Raw genomic sequence first — 16,484 nt, forward strand, 5'->3', positions numbered from 1 at the left:
CTGATTGCATATGTATTACAATCTAAACAGACAAGTGGTTGAACATGATCTGAAGATCATATTTGATATTCTGTCTGTGTGTCTGAGTGTCACGAAGACAAAGATGAGTTATCTGGTCTCTTTCTATATCCATTTATTTATACGTATAACATAGAGACATCAGGGTTTAATTTTGAAGTGATGTATTGCTCAAGACATTAACAGCCGGGAAGGATAGATACGCCTGGTCCATTCTCTGCCCACTGAAAAAAGTCACACTGTTTACCCTTTTGAAAGCTGCAGGTGTAGAAATTCCGGCCATTGTTGGGTCCTAGTTTCAGCACTGTCCTCATTAAACAGCGTTTCCCATGGTGACAAAAAGGAAAGTGCAAGTCTGCCCACTGCAACAGAAAAAAAAAAAAAAATAGGGTTTTGTTAACTTAGTTGTGAAGTTTTATTCCACTCATTTAGATTTGATGCCAACAACAATGTTCGTACATTGGATAAAACTGAAGACACCAATTTAAAGTTATTTACTTTCCAGGTTACACAATACAATACAATCAGTTGCTTTTCATTTTTACCTCAAAGAAGTTACACTTGGTCTCTCTGGGAAGCGAGCAGGCATAAAACTGTCGTCCCTTATTCTCCCCCTCCTTGTGGACCACTCGGAGCACAGCTGGACGTCTGTGGGATTCACAACAAGGGGCACTGGGATTGGAAGAAATGGAGAAACCGTGGCTAGTCACTCCTATTTTGCATGTTCTGACAGAAGTGAAGAAACAGTCCTATTAGTTTAAAATAAATTGAAAATAAAACACAGGAATACCTGTCACATCAACTCCTATTAGTGAACAAACAACCTCCCTTCAACCATCTACAATGTGATGTGTTGGTAATAATTGTGTTTGCCTTTTCTCCTACCATAGATATTTATCAAGCTGATTTTTTCTTTTAACAATGTTGCATTAAAAATTCAGTCAGATGCTTTTTTATCCCACTTATCTCCCTCAAGTTGCAAAGAACTTCTCTTATTATAAACTTATTCATGAATAGCCAAGCGAGATTCACTCACCCTGAGTTGGGGGTTCCATTTTGAGCATTGTTACTGGGAAAGGGACTGTGATCAATTCTCATTTTCTTGGATGGGTGACTGTAGGAGGCCAGTGATTCCCCATTGGAGAACTCAGCACTTTGCTTCTGCCAGCCACCAGAGGCATAATTGGGACTTGTTGTCCCTTGGCAGATGCTGTATTTATATAAACCTCGCTCTGCCGCCAAGGAATTCAAATGACTGCCGGCTGAAGAGAGAGGGGAGTTTACAGGCTTTGGCTTCTTGCTGAAGTCAGAGAAAACAAGGGTGGAAGTCCCAAATGCAGACCTCCAGTTGACTTTGAGCTCCTCTTGTGGCTTCTTGAAGGAAGTGCAGGGATGCTTAATCAAATTGCTGGTGAAGGGTGATGCTTCAGTGCTAATGGCATCTTTGTGGACTGTGGAGATAGAACCCAAGTGAGAAACTCATTTCATGTTCAGCAGCTGCAGCTGATTCGGCACTGGCTGCTCTCATAAAATACAGGTTGTTGTTAGGTGAAAGTGGTTTCCTTGCCATTAAATTTACCAGCAAGCAGCACACTGCTGTGCTGTGTATTCAGGAAATTGTCACAATCTGTTGTGCTGATGGTACCTTTATGCAAAGTTCTGTAAAATGCACCCCCATATAAAAAACAGTGAAGATAAGTACATATTTTCATTGATGCTGAACTACAGTGGCTGATTTTAAAGTCATTAACAGGAAGCTGTGAATTAGTTGAACTACTATTAATGTGCTCTTGAGCAAGGCACTTAACCCCACGCTGTTATAGTGGAGCTGCACAGTGATCAGTAGCTGAAGATGCAAATATATAACTGCACAAATGCAAATCAGGTTATTACTGGGGAAATAAAGGTTTATCTACAGAACCGATTCCTGCTATACTTTATATAGTTGAAGGCAAGACTATTAAAACTCAGGTGTTATGAAGTACTCGCTGAAGGTTTCCCGCTTTACTGGCTTACAACACTGAATAAAAGGGGGCCTCGTGTTTTTATTTCTTTACACCAATTGATAGAAGACCCTTTTATGTCAAAGTAAAATAAATGATAGGCAAGTAATATCAATTTATTTTAAACAGAAAACTATTTTATAGAATTCTCTTCTCGTATGCCAAAATGAAAAGCTCACATGCAGTATGATAGTCAGCAATATAGCCATACTTTCTATACTATCTAAATCATATTACCAATGATAAAACAGCATAACTACAACTTCTTTTTTTTATCTCTTGCTAACAAGGATGTTCTGTCACCCCATTAAAGCCAACATTTTTCACCTTCAGGCCTTGGAGTGAGGCAGGCATCACAGGCTTTTGCCGTAGGCTGGTTGATGAGCGTGCAGAGTTGACAGGCCCAGTCCTCTTCCTCCTTCTTAGCCACATTTTCATTGGCTCTCTCACTGTAAGCCCAGCCAATCAGGCTGTTTCTAACTGGCAGCTTACTGGATAAAGAAAACACAGGAGACACAATAGTGACTCTAATAAACCTTTGTTGCTAAAACAAGAATAAATAAAACATATTTATGAAAGCAGTGTATGTATTAATGAGCCTGTTCTAGACCCAAACCATGGCACTACTATCAATTTGCTTCACAGATGAGCTTGTATGGTTTGGATAATGACCAGGTATTTAATTTAATACCTTCACATTTTGGCTTTTTTATTCATTTGGTAGAGGTTAACCTTAATGTCATTAGTTTTTTTTGTAATTTTTTTTAAAGAAAACTCCAACCTAGCTTTCTGAATCTTACTGCTGATCAGTTTTGCATTTTGTGGTATGGCCTCTGTATTTCAAGTGGTGGATTGTAATACATTCATCCCTGCTCTGTGTTGTTTTCAATGGTTGACCCTTTTTTGCTCAGTACACCAGTTCTTTCTTTTTTCTTTTTCCAGACATACCGAATTGCTGTAATGGCTATGCCTAATGCTTCTCTAGTTTATTTATCCTTCTTATCAGAAAATGAATCAGTCTTCATTTAGAGATATTTATTGTTTTTCACAATCATTCTCACGGGACCTGGGTAATTGGAACCACCTGTCAGCTGGCACTGTAAATGCAAATATAAATTATTCTGCATCTATCCCTTTAACCCGATTATAGAAAATACAAGCACAGAGTGTATTTAAACTAGACAAACATTTGCAGCAAAGGCAATGTGTTTCATGTAATTGCTCCAAGCATACGTTAGCCCTCTGACAAGAAGCTTGACTATGTTTAACAAGAAGACAAATCTGCAATGCCAACATTGATAGAAGAGGAAAGTAGCTGCAGCTTTCAGGAAACTTTCCTCACAGATTGCTTTATCAGCTGTGTAATGCGTTGTAAGGGCTTTACACTCTAACCCCTCTCAAAGCTCTGCTCAAACACAACCCAGGAGGTGTTGAGCCTGTGCCCTGTCTGGCAAACGCAGCCTTATATGCGCATTAATTTCCCCCCATAACACTTCCCACTCCCTGCCAAGCCCATCTGCCTGCAAAGATGGCTTCTCTAAATTTGAACATATTATCTAAAAGGCTTTAGAACTTTCTCCAAAGACTAGGTTTTGAAAAATGACCTAACTTTACCATGTCTGGATTTTCTGAATGTATTAGATACAAAAAAAAAATGTTATAAGAATTCAAATAAAAACCTACCTGTGCTACATATGATTTTATGTTTTATCATTGGAACATTTCTCCTTAGAAAAATCCTAAATATAAAGTCAGCCAGGAAGCAAACTTAATGAACTGAATTGTGGCATAAAATATATATTTACAGTTCTGACAAAAAGGTATTAGAAATACTGAAGCCAGTCTTTAGTGAAACTGTCCTCACAAGAATGCAGACAATACCTTTTCAGTCAAAGAGTCAAAGGCCTATGAGGATTTCTACCTGATGTCAACTCCGCTGGGATCTGCCTTCTGACAGCGCTCGCAGAAGTAAGTCATCCTTCCATTGTCTCCAAGACGACAGACTGTGATGACATGAAAGCATTGGCTGCACTGGGGACGCTTGTAGACTTTGTAATGTTTATAGAGAGGGGAGCCAGTTTTGCGACACTAATAGAGACGAGGAAGGCAGAAGGTAGTGAATACAAAGATGAGAATAAAGAGAAAAACATTTCTCTTACTTGTCTATCACACGTGGAGGTAAAGAATATTAGTTTTATTTCTTATATAGAAAATGAAGTCTAAATGAGGTGACAGCTATTTATCGCAAAGCATATACATCTAAATATACAGTGAACATATAGATTATCAAGGTCTACAATTATGATGTGCACATGTGCTACCTTATAGAACAGTAGGGTAAAATCACGCGTCATCTTCACCAAGTGGTGGATCTGCTCGTCTGTCAGCTGCTGAACCTGAGATTGAAGCAGCACAGTTATTTACAGTTCAGCCCGAGAGTGAATAAATCTTATTTGTATAGCCCTTCATTTCAAAAGAAACAAAAGCGTTTCACAGTCAGCAAATCAATAATGCAGGCATATAAACAATAAAAACACCAGAATTGAGTGAAAATTGGATTTAAAATGATACAACAGAGAAAGATTACATACAAGGCATTCCCAAGATAGCATGGACCTGACTCAGGCTCAGACAATGAAACATAAGAAACATCACTTGTAGCTCTTTCAAGACACCTAGGGGCTCAATAATGAAGGAGGAGTTCATAAAGATTTAGTGCTCCCAGAAGAGGAAGAAGGGGGCAAAAGTCCTTGGATTAATGTTTTGGTCCAGTGTGCTATCTTGTTGTGCCCAATCTAATACTTTCTATGGGAAGCAGAGCAGAACCCCAGGTAATAGCAGAGTAATTGATGCTGCAAACTGTCTTTACTTGCATGTGAAGTATTAGATTTTTTGCATTGCAGGTGGTATGATTTTGAGAAGAAAAGTAGAAATGTGTTTTGTTTTTTTTTTATTGTTTTTTAAAAATACTCAGAAATTAGAGAGAAACCCCTTATCTGAGTTTCAATATTCACTATATACATTTAAAAATAAAATGCATTGAAGAGCATCTGTGCTGCACTGCACTTGTTTTCCTTTTCCCTATTTTACCTTCCTCATTGCGATGCATCACTCAGTAATACAACTTTTTCTGTGACAGTTGTCTTGCATTTTTACCCTTTTTTTGTTCCTCTGCTGAACACAATCCATCATCTTTTCCATACCTTCACGGCTGGGTGGAGGCCCGAGTCAAACAGGGCTTCGTTTTTAATGATGTTGCCGACTCCCGGCATGACTGCCTGGTCTAGGAGAACGTCACAGAGCATCCTGCTTCTCTGGCTCTTCACTGCCTCTTCACAGTGGGAGAAACTGAATTTAGGGGAGCATAGATCCAGACTCTCCATAGCCCTCACTCTTTGCTCACAGTCCTCTGTCAACCTGCAGGTACACAGTTTTCTATTACTGGAAGAATTTCAAAAATATTTGGCAACTGTTACTTCAACTGTGCAAGGTCACCAGTGCATTTGTGAGGTTATGCATTTCGAAACTGTCCTTTTTTATATTCAGTTTCAGTTTGTTTCTTTGTTATGGGAAACGACAGTCTAGGTGAACTTTTCAGTCAGTAGAAATGAATGTCTGTCTGCTACTGAACAGTACACCAGGACCTTAAAGTCAATGAACAGGACAAGTGTTGAGCCATAAAGCTTATGTTTTTCATGCAACAATAGCCACTGTCTTTAGACACGGGCTTATATAGGACATACCCACTGAATGAGACTCAAACCTCAAGGTGAACTTCTGTCACCTCAATCTATCTAGACTGGCCTTGTGTCCCCGTTACCTTATTTCCACAGAGCTGTCAAAGAAGCACACAATGTCGTTAGTCAGGTATATTTCCAGGACTGGTATGAAGTCCGTCCTATCCTTCCTCTCAGCAGGATTGATACGGATTGATCCATTCATACCAAAGTGAATTCTAGAGGATGTAAGCAGGAAAAGAATTTACTATAAAGATGGCATGTCCTAATCAATACAAGACTTGACAACAAAAGGACAGAAAGACAGCCTGGTGGTTGGAGACTTCACTGTGCAATAGAAATGTCAGGCTGCTGATGTACTCTTGTGCAAAGCATTCATAAGTTTACCTGCTTTATCCACATGAATTTAGCTACACAATGTGTAAATGTTAAGAAATAATGAAAAACTGACTGATTTTATTTGTTGATTTAAATACCGTCTACCTCAGCATTGGGGTGTGTATGTATATTTATCTATCTATCTATCTATCTATAAACACACAAACACACAACCCATTACATTTATGTACTCTTATACGTATGAGTTTTGCCTCAATGTTATGATTTATTCTGGGCATGATTTGTAAAAATACTTTTTCCATTATGGTTTTTCTCAATTAAAAAAGACATTAAAGATCAGAATTCTTTTGTGTTATTATTTTAGGCACATCATATTTGTTAATATTCTTGATTTAGATGAAGATCAGATCACATTTTATGACTAATTAATGCAGAAAACCATGAAATTCCAAAACAAATTGAAAAAAAAAGAATTGAAGCCTTTTCTCTCCATAAGCCTCACTGACAAGTGGTTTTCTTAAGGCTTCACAGCTGTTTAGTCCCAATCCCTTAAAGTCCCTCCACATTGTGTGTGTAGAAACGACTACAGGATGTGTCTTCTGACAATGTTGTTTAAGAAATAAGAAGCTACTCACTGCATCAGTTAGGGTTAAATAACTTGTTACCAGCTAAAAAATAATCATCCATACAGTAATTCTCTAGTGAGAGGCTCTTATCTATTTGCTTAGTTACTTTTTTGGATGGGCAGAGGAATCTTTACATGTAATTTCTGTTATACAAAAGTTCAGAATGATTTAGTTTACAATAATAAACTGAAGAAATAGCTATACTTACTATTATTTTTGATAAAACATAACTGAAACAATTGTCCAAATAGAGGAAGATTATTTCACTACTGATTTATCATTTAAGTTCAATTGTGCTGTCACTACAAACCTTTCTTATTATACTTTAATTCCATAGGAACTGTTTTGAAAGCTGATGCCCTTTCCATACTACTTACTGTAGACTGGATCACACGTTGATCAGTCTGATCCCTAATCAGCTAACAGAATAAAGTGTAACACCGGTGTTGGGAAAAAGTCTGTCTATACATTTCTGTTGCAACCACAACACTGGGAGGATAAACGTTAATGTATGGGGACGGAAAATTTGTTAGAGCAACGTCGTCATGAGCCCTTTTTGTAAAACTTTAATGAAGTTAATCGAGTTAAAGTTTGACTGGATATAATGTTATAACGAAGTTAACGTCACAGTACCTTAATGCTCTTGGACCAAAGTACACGAAGAGCTCCTTCCCCAGAGTCTCTACACCAGTGTACTGACAACCATAAAAACAACGGAATGAATTTCCCTCTGGGTTGTTTTTCTGTAAAGATAAGCAGCTAGTTAGAATAGTTGGTATCAAACAACAGCACAAACCAGCAGATTAACGCTGTTAGCTTACTAGCTAACAACAAACTGGGACCAGACGCAGGTCAACTCACGGTCAAACTGCCTCGGATTTCTTTCACTTTCTGTCCTTTCTGGACCTTATTGCGGATTCTCTCTCCGTTTAATGTGCACCCCGGACCTTCAACCATCTTCGGGTTTAAATTTGAACACCTAGCGTGATGTAGTGTTAAATTGAGGCTAATGTTCCTGCGGCTAAAATGTTTGTTTATAGTCTCGTTTCCCCGCCACGAAATTGAATGCAGCGCATGCGCAGTACGGTATCCGGAAATAGGCGTTGCATAAACATGATGCATTAAAGGTGCGTAGTATTTATCTTATTTCAAATAATTATTATTAATACAGAATGTAGTCCCTGGTGGTTATATTTACAAGTACAAATACATATTCAAGAAAAACCTGCTAAAACAGAAATATTATACTTACCCTTATTCCATACTCTTAAGTGTACCAAAGTAAGCCTACGAGTACAAGAAGTAAAAGTACTCCACAAATAAAATATGTCTGGGCATCAATCACACTTCTCCTCATTGAAAACAGTGTATTTTATTGTACTTGTGCTGTTGATATAATGGACATAGTTGTAAATTTGTTTGACATGCGCCTCTTAAATTAGGTTAATAAATAATAATAAATTAATGCATAAATCAAAAATGCCCAGTCCTTTATTTTTTATTTTATGATTTAGTTCATGTAGGCCTTCAGATTCAAGTAGAGAACACATTCAGCATCAACATTCATTTTATTACTTCTATTCACCAACCCGGCCTTTAATACATAACATTAAATAGCAAATGCCGGGGACACACAACAATGAAACTAAACTTGTTAATGGAAAAAATATTTATGATCACCTCATTGCACATATGTGCTGTAAACTGCACTTTCAGAGGTGAAAAATATGGCAGAGAAATTGTTCTAGTAATGAATAAAAAATAAGTTCCCAACTGGCATGGAATAAAAACTGGAGCTAGTAAAGGTGGAGCTTATTTTAGCCGCTGACAGATGGTTAATCTATAGTAATATAACAGTGTTTATTGTATGAATATATTTTCTGATAAGAATCTGCAGAGTAATTGCAACTGTGAAATACACAGTATAAAGTACATGTTTCTACAAATTTTAGTGTAGTAAAAAAAAGATAAAAGGGAAGTACTCCAGTACTCCAGATAGTAATTAGTAATTAGTAATTAGTACTACAGTACTTGAGTAAACAAACTTAGATACTACCTGCATGTAGGCTACTACTCATGGGCGGTTTTAAGATCCTGATAGACCAATGGAAATGAAATTCATTCAAACAATGTCTTCAGGTACTCGTATCAGTATTCTAAAGCCAAAATACAGTAATCAGATGACAAAAACATTTATCACTGATCAGAATTGGTAATAATGTTAATAAGTGATTCATTTTCTCATTAGAAAAAGATTCACCAGTTTCTGAAATGTGAATCTGCTATCTTTAAGATATTCAAGTAAACATCAATAGGTTTTTGGCTGTTCAAACAAAAAGGAAATCTGTATAGAGCTTAAAATAATACTAATTCATTTAATCCTCACTAATATGTCAATGTTGCAATAAAATATAATATCATAAAAAAGGTCCAGATTCAACCCCCCCCCAGTTTAAAGTAATAGTTCATCTAAACATAGGAAACTCATTTCATGGACAATGTGTAGTGAAATAAAGGGTAGTAGCAGTTTTATTAAATATCCACTTGAGGGCGATAAAGTACTGTTCTTAAATCTGCAACCCACACATTTTGTGCATTTGTTATGTAATGAGTGATACTCTCCTGAATGAATTTATAATAGATAGATAGATAGATAGATAGATAGATAGATAGATAGATAGATAGATAGATAGACAGATGTCCACATTTTACTTTTTTCAGCATGATTTGTGATTTAGTTTGAATAAAAAATACTTCATTTTTAGCTCATGGGGCCACAGCGCCACATTTTGATTATATGATGTGTACGTTTCTAAAAATGTCCTTATTACACAATCCGCCCCCACTGAATTTAAGTCCAAAATGTGAGCCTTATGGCAAAGTCATACTATCTTCTATAGGCTACCTGCACCGCGTTCATATATCTGGCTGAGAAAAATTCAAAGGGTTTATAATTTGTCTTATTGTCAAAAGATTTTCTGCATGGCTTGCTTGCGTAATTGCAACAACTTGTTTGCTCTGCAATTTTGCCATCCAGAAACCCTTCTGTGGGCCAAGATAAAAATAGATAGACTCCATGTTCTCCAGCCAAGTGTACAACCATGCCCTCCTTCAAAAAAGGCAGCACTCAGCAATAATGTGTATTAAAATCTGAGGCTGAGCACTTGAGGCTGGGTCTCACCCAAGGAATTAGAATGTAATTCAATCCAAGTTGCTAAAAAATGGATTGTGCCCTCTTGCAATCCTCACTGTTGAATCAGGGCCTGAACTATCCTGGAATCAAAGAAAAAGTATTAGTATCTGCAGAGTTTTGCTCCCACCACAGGATGAGACAGATCAAAGAATGAAGGCAACAAGTTCACTTCAGGACTTCTAACAGGCCTTGCATGTTTCAAATTCAGTTTGAATGGTTGTATAATAGTCCGTATCAAATCAAATGCAGGTTTCAAAGAAATCACAAATGACAAGAATTTAATAATCAAAACAAACCACACCATTAGCAGAAGGATTGGTTGTGTTAGTTGACAGTTGAGCTGCGGTTCATGCTTCGTGCAGTTTTTAAAAGCACTGTCTTGAAAATGTTTCAACAAACCACAACTTAATGGATTGTTGAAGCACTAAACACTTAGTTTAAGTCATTTTACTTTTTAGCCGGAGATGAATGACAAATTACTAGTGTAGGACAGATATTACTGTTGTATGCTCACATTTATCTAACTTGTCAAACTACTGACTGTGTGTGATTGGACCTAGGAGCAGAACTCTATTTGGATAAAACTAGGATACATTTAAGGGTTACAGAAAATGATAAAAGTAATAAGGACTTTGTGTATAAGCAGCTAAGCACAGACTGATGTTGATAAACTACATTGTGTGACTGACTTCCCTCTAAAATCCACTGTCGTGAGTTTAACTGATCAACAGCTATAAAACAAACACGCTGCCATGTTTTCTATGAGCAAACAGGGCTTCATAGCTCATTTGCTCTGTGATATTTTTACTCTGCTGTCAGCTGCGTGCCCTTCAATCCCCTTGTACTGATTGTGTGTTACCGTTTTCCCTGCTTTGTTTGAATGTAAAGTTTAGTTGTGGGAACGTCCTGCCACCAGCCACCACTAGAAAAACCCTGTGTTCATTTTGTTTTGCTGCAAGATCAAGAAAGTGACTGAGACCACAAGACTGCAGGCTGTTGAACATCCTTAAAGAGGCTTTTGCTCAGGGAAAGCTCCCTCACAAAAGTCAAGCGCAGACTCAATGGAGCGAGCAACACAGGGCCTGCAGTTTGTCAGCTAAAATATAAAAAAAGTGAAGCTACAGAAGTACAGAGTTCCAGGATCTAGATGATCATCCAGGCATGACCAGCAAACTGATGAGCACTGCGGGGAAAGGTGTCAAGGTGTGTCAAGATAAATGCATCGTGCTCTCAGGTGTGGCACATAAAAAGGAGCCAAAGTGGCTCCTCAGAATGTGGATTTGGACAACTTTACCTTGTACGTGTACAAACAGAGGTCTGCTGTGCATCTACTACATTACTGATGAAGTGTGATATTCGACAGTTCTCCACATGTTAATACCAGTAATTTCATTCAGCATGTGAAGCACGTGCTGTTCGTCAAGTTTAAATCTACATTTCATGCTACTTTGTCTTGTAATACAATTTGGATTAACACAAGACACCGTGATGAGCTGAATTTGTGCAGTTTACAGCCCCAAGCTTGAGTGTGAATGTGCAGCAACAGATGACACATCATGTTTTGTGTGATGTCCTTATTTAGGTTGTGTTAACCTCATTGTAAAGACTATAATATCCAGCTCTTTTATGCTTTCAGAGGATGAGTGGTGATAGCATAGCATATCTTTACTTTGATAGAGCTGTTAATCAAGTGCTCACTGACTCAGTGAAACACCAATCATAGAGACTATTACTAACGTGCATGGGTGTAAGGTTCTTAAGTATGACAAGCTTGCACAGACCTTTCCAGTCTACAAATTTAAATTCATAGTTTCTCCTAATGAAACTGCTAATTGTTATATCAAATTTGATGTGGGCAGGTGATACACTCTTTAGGTATGATGTGTAATTCTATAGTGTGTATTTTTGACACACTTTCTTGTAAACATGCATAATATACCGTACCAGTGGATGTGCTTGTAGTCACAGGTTGTGTATCTGTTTTAATTAATACTTCATGAGCTCTGAAGTGAAATAAGATTAAATTCATTAAGTGATAATCACAAGTCTGTTCACGAGCAAACCTGTGCATAATGAATTACTTTAACACTATAAGGAGTGTTTAGTAAACTATGGGATTTTTGACGCCTTATTCTCAGCTACAATAGTTTCTGTAAAGATAATAACATTATTAAAAGCAAGCACATTTTCTCTGATTTTCTAATGGTTTGTACAGAATTGTCATGTATTTCATTATTATTATTATTATTATTATTGTTATTATTATTATTATTATTATTATTATTATTATTATTATTATTATTATTATTATTGTTATTATTATTATTATTATTATTATTATTATTATTAATTGGTGGCTTTTAATTACTGTAATAGTTGCACAAACATATACTGTACAGTTTCCAAACTAACAAACTAGTATACAGATGTATTCAAATGACATTTTTAGAGTGTGGAAAAGTAGGCCTACACTCTTCAGACAGAATAGTGTTTATGTTTTTCTCTGTAAAAGTTTTATTGTATAAAACTGCCTGTGAAGCAAAAATGACAGTTGTTTCTTTGGTGGAGAGAAGCTTAACTGCAGATGGAGATGCGTTGCTATGCAACTGGGATTTCAAAAGTACTTGCAGCACCAGGGTCACATTTCAGTGTCTGTCTCCACCAGCTTGGCAGGAACTGATGACTGCTAATAATGCTATTTTTAAAGCGTCTCATTTGCAAACCTCCAAATGTGAATATTCTATAGCAGATGCATTGCGGTAAGACTGTGTACTGTCTCTGCATATTCAAGAAATAGAACATAGGCCCTACTCCTTTCCTTCCTGGCGCCTCTGAATGCCACATCACTATTCTAGGGACATGGTGTTCATATGACCTTTATTGGATTCTACCAGTGATGTTGGAAATTTAAAGCTAATTACATGTTGTTCCTGTTGGTAGCAGAGGTTAGTAGAGAAAATATGGAAGTGTGGAATGTGACCAATGACATTCTGTTGTGAATGTTATATCATTGTCGTATCACAGCTTTATTTGTTTTTAATCCACTTCTGCTACTAAACAGTTTTTAGACTCGTGTAATCTTCAGGGCGTTTGAATGGTGCACATCAAATATAATGTGTTCACTGTGTTATCCTGCGAGTGAATAGTAGCTCACATTGGGAAAGGATAAAAACAGGGAGGCTCTCTTTACTACACCACTCCAACCTGAAAACACACACACACAGTGAAAGTCCTTTAAAATGAAAAACCTCTTGTTTGACGCGCTCAGTTGGAAACATCCTGAAGACCTCTGATTAATCTATATAAATGACAGAAGTCACACTATTCCCTACATCAACCTTTGCTGCAAGGACATTTATTTTATTTGATATATGAAAAGAAATGTCACAACAATTGAAGAGCAGGCCTTCAGAAACTTTCTGGATGTTTTAAAACTAATTATCCGAGATAAGAGGTACTGGAGGAGCTGTTTGTTGTCACAGTGCAGGTCACCACATCAAATCACAACTCGGCACTCGACTCACACAAGGCACCTTTCAGACGCAGAGGCCTACTGGGAATAACTGGGCAGAGCCTGTGAAGTCATGTGCTGAGTCAACCATGGTCTTGCAGGGAAAACAAAAAACAACTAACGCTGTTTCTTTTAATGTCATGTCACTCACAAACACACACACACATCTCAGAAACACCCATAAACACATGCCAGAGGCAGGCAAAGGGGCAAAATGTCTGAATGCTTTCAAATGGGTTGATACACTGACACCCTGTCACCCTGAGCTCTGTCAATAGCGAGACACAAAAGCCAAGTTAGTGTCTGGATTTAGACGTGTTGGTGATAAATTCATTCACAACAAAATGGCTGCAAGGAAAAATAACATGCTAACACATTTCTCCTGTAGGTGGCAGTGTTCCCCTCTCCATCACTGCTGCTCTCTTCTGGGAAACTGGACAAAACCACACGTTTCCCACTCACCACTGTCACCAGGCTGCACTTACTTACTGGGAGAACTGGTGTAACATCAGGCATCAAGACATATTAGGTCAAATCAGGACATACAACTGAACGTGCACTGCTGCTGTGAGAGTGAAAACATAATTGTCATAGCATCATTAAAGTGCTATAATCCATTACCCCCATATAGAGCACAGCGTACCGTTAGACTAACTTAATAATGACACATGTAATTAAATGTAAATGATGGCGCTTGCAGTAATGGACAAGAAGCTGCCTCAGTGAGTCTCATTCATAATGTCAAACTAGTAAACAGCTGCCTGCTCTGCAGCTTGACCTAAAGAAAAAAAAAATCATTTACTATTTATTTACTATTTTGTTTTTAGTTACTATCAGTCTTTTTTTAAATAATAATAATAAAAAAACTTGCAGTTTCAAAGTATAATCTCATAAGCAAGGGCTCTGGCACCCACTAAAACCTAACTGATTATTACTCATTATTATTATTAACTAGAATAAGTTTTTTTTAATTACTATTAATACAGCTACATTCTTACAGTACATTTCAGCTTTAAACAGACATTTTTCTGCACCAGTATGTTGAACCAAAGACCTGACGTAGTTTAATGATTGAATAAAAATGAAAAGATGCCAAATATTAAAGTGGTAAAATTGCATGTCTATTAGAAGATATTTCAAGGAGAGAATCACAAACAGGCGTTTGTCAGGAGGAAACCATTTGACTGAGAATCCCACTTCATTAGAGGAATGATTTGCTTTTGGTTGACAGATAATTTTGTGTTACTGCCTTCTTATTAATTCCAAATAAACCAGCCCCTACAGTACCAAGTGACACTGAATGATTGATTGAACTGTTTCTATGAGGCTGTAGGATGATTCGGGGCAATTTAATAGTAAAAACAGCCATTTTAAGCCATTTCATTTCACAATTTACGAGGGTAAAAAAATAATCAAAGGATTTGTAACACCTCTAAAACTTAATTTAGATGCATCCTGCACTTGTCTGTCTCACACAGTATGAGTAACAGTTATACTGCATGGTAACTTTACTAACTGGACAACACAGTATGATGAACACAGCCGATTGTGGATAGATTTTCAAAAGCTCCATGACAAATTCAGTTTACAGCGCTCATCAGAGTTTAAATTAATTTCTCTGAAGAGCTGAGACATGCACATAAATCTGCATGTCTTCGTAACGTATGAGAAGAACTGTATTTTACAGCTCTATTAGTTAAAGTCATGACATGGAAAAAACTAAACAGAAACAGTCCGTTTTGCACTTGTAGGAGTTCGATTCCACCAACAGTTCCTTCCCAACATTCAGTCACACCACCTCTTTAAAGCTGGACTGATGATGCACTTTGGTTTGATCATTTATGCATATTTGATGTCTTCTTTGGTTGTTTAGTTATCAGCGATGCACAGAGCCCTTAACCATCATTTCATGGGCTCTGTGCTGCTCACTGAAACATTTCTTTTCAAGCACTTTCTCTAACTCCACTTTTACTTTTACTGACATTCGTTCTGAATTTGCTCCCTTTTCTTATCAAGTCTGGACTTGCCATCTACACAACGGCGCTGGATGATGAAAATGTTTGAATTGTAGCTCTGGATCATTTATAATTAATAACAACAAAGTATACAATCAGCAAGTGTGTCTTATTTGCTTTTTTTTAACAATCATTACCAGGATTAAACCAAATGACCATTTATTGACTCTGTATTTAGGTTTGTCTAAGATTTGCCATCACAGAGGATTACAGCAGACTTCAGTTGTCATTCATAATGACATGAGTCACCATCTGACTCAGACTCATTTGTCTGTTCAGACTCTGTGCTTCCTGTACCTCAGCAAACCCACCTAGGTTTTAAAACCTGCAAGAAAAAAACACTCCCACTTAAAGACACAGTATCTAACTTCTTTCTCATTTTTTTTTACTAAGAATGTTTGTTATTATATTTTATAAAACTTCTCTTAATATAGGAAGTAGTTGTCAGCAGTGCAGAGAAGCTTTAGAGTGAGATTTGCCTCCTAACCAATCAGAGAATATCAATGATGTCTTGTTTAGGGCAAATGTTATTGTGCTAACATACATATTACTCACTAAAACATCTTTACATGTGCTAATGAATTAAATAAAGAAACATTTGAATGTAGAACAGGAAAGTGCAAAGGTTAAGCTCATAGGTAATAATCCCTGAACCGTCCTCCCAACCACGACTTCCACACACTACACAAACACTCACTGCACCTTTAAAGTATGTGTGTGACAATGATGCATGAATCTTATCAGTCTGTAGGTCATTTAAGTGAAAAATGATTACGGGCTGGAAACAACAAGACAATGAAATCAGTCGTGACTCAATTAGTATGACAGGTGCACCTACCATTTGCCGTTTTAATACTCTCTCTCTCTCTCTCTCTCTCTCTCTCTCATTTACACAATTCAGAGCTAATCATACACCCACACATACACAGAAGCAAAGGACAATACTTTGCTCTGTGCATAGATTTCCACAGCTAATCCTTCGATATGACGCCTTGATTTTTGGAAATCTGCTCTGTTCTCAGCTGCCACAGGATGCGTTTGG

At 37.2% G+C, this 16,484-nt stretch overlaps 1 protein-coding gene across 2 annotated transcripts; it reads right to left on the reverse strand.

Moving 5' to 3' along the window:
- Positions 1-51: 51 nt before the first annotated feature.
- On the reverse strand, positions 52-7,769 carry neil3 (nei-like DNA glycosylase 3). Of its 2 annotated transcripts, none has more exons than XM_026357806.1 (10): positions 7,585-7,769; positions 7,357-7,466; positions 5,842-5,976; positions 5,225-5,438; positions 4,343-4,417; positions 3,943-4,109; positions 2,349-2,512; positions 1,055-1,469; positions 564-690; positions 52-380 (listed from the first exon to the last, which is right to left on the reverse strand). In XM_026357806.1, exons 1-10 carry the CDS (start codon positions 7,678-7,680, stop codon positions 198-200), a joined length of 1,686 nt encoding a protein of 561 aa, XP_026213591.1. In that variant the 5' UTR covers positions 7,681-7,769; the 3' UTR covers positions 52-197. The 2 variants fall into 2 exon arrangements, with proteins under 2 accessions (XP_026213591.1, XP_026213590.1); XM_026357805.1 differs by having other exon boundaries at positions 564-744.
- Between the last annotated feature and the right edge of the window lie 8,715 nt (positions 7,770-16,484).

The sequence above is a fragment of the Anabas testudineus genome, chromosome 10, assembly GCF_900324465.2.
Source record: "Anabas testudineus chromosome 10, fAnaTes1.2, whole genome shotgun sequence".
Classification (NCBI taxonomy): domain Eukaryota; kingdom Metazoa; phylum Chordata; class Actinopteri; order Anabantiformes; family Anabantidae; genus Anabas; species Anabas testudineus.

Excerpts from the sequence above, each read along its gene's own strand:
- neil3 (XM_026357805.1), bottom strand. The coding sequence starts at position 7,680 with ATGGTTGAAGGTCCGGGGTGCACATTAAACGGAGAGAGAATCCGCAAT. Across the intron at positions 4,110-4,342 it reads TTACCCTACTGTTCTATAAG|TGTCGCAAAACTGGCTCCCC; the intron begins GTAGCACATGTG and ends CGTCTCTATTAG. Across the intron at positions 381-563 it reads CCAAGTGTAACTTCTTTGAG|TGGGCAGACTTGCACTTTCC; the intron begins GTAAAAATGAAA and ends TTTCTGTTGCAG.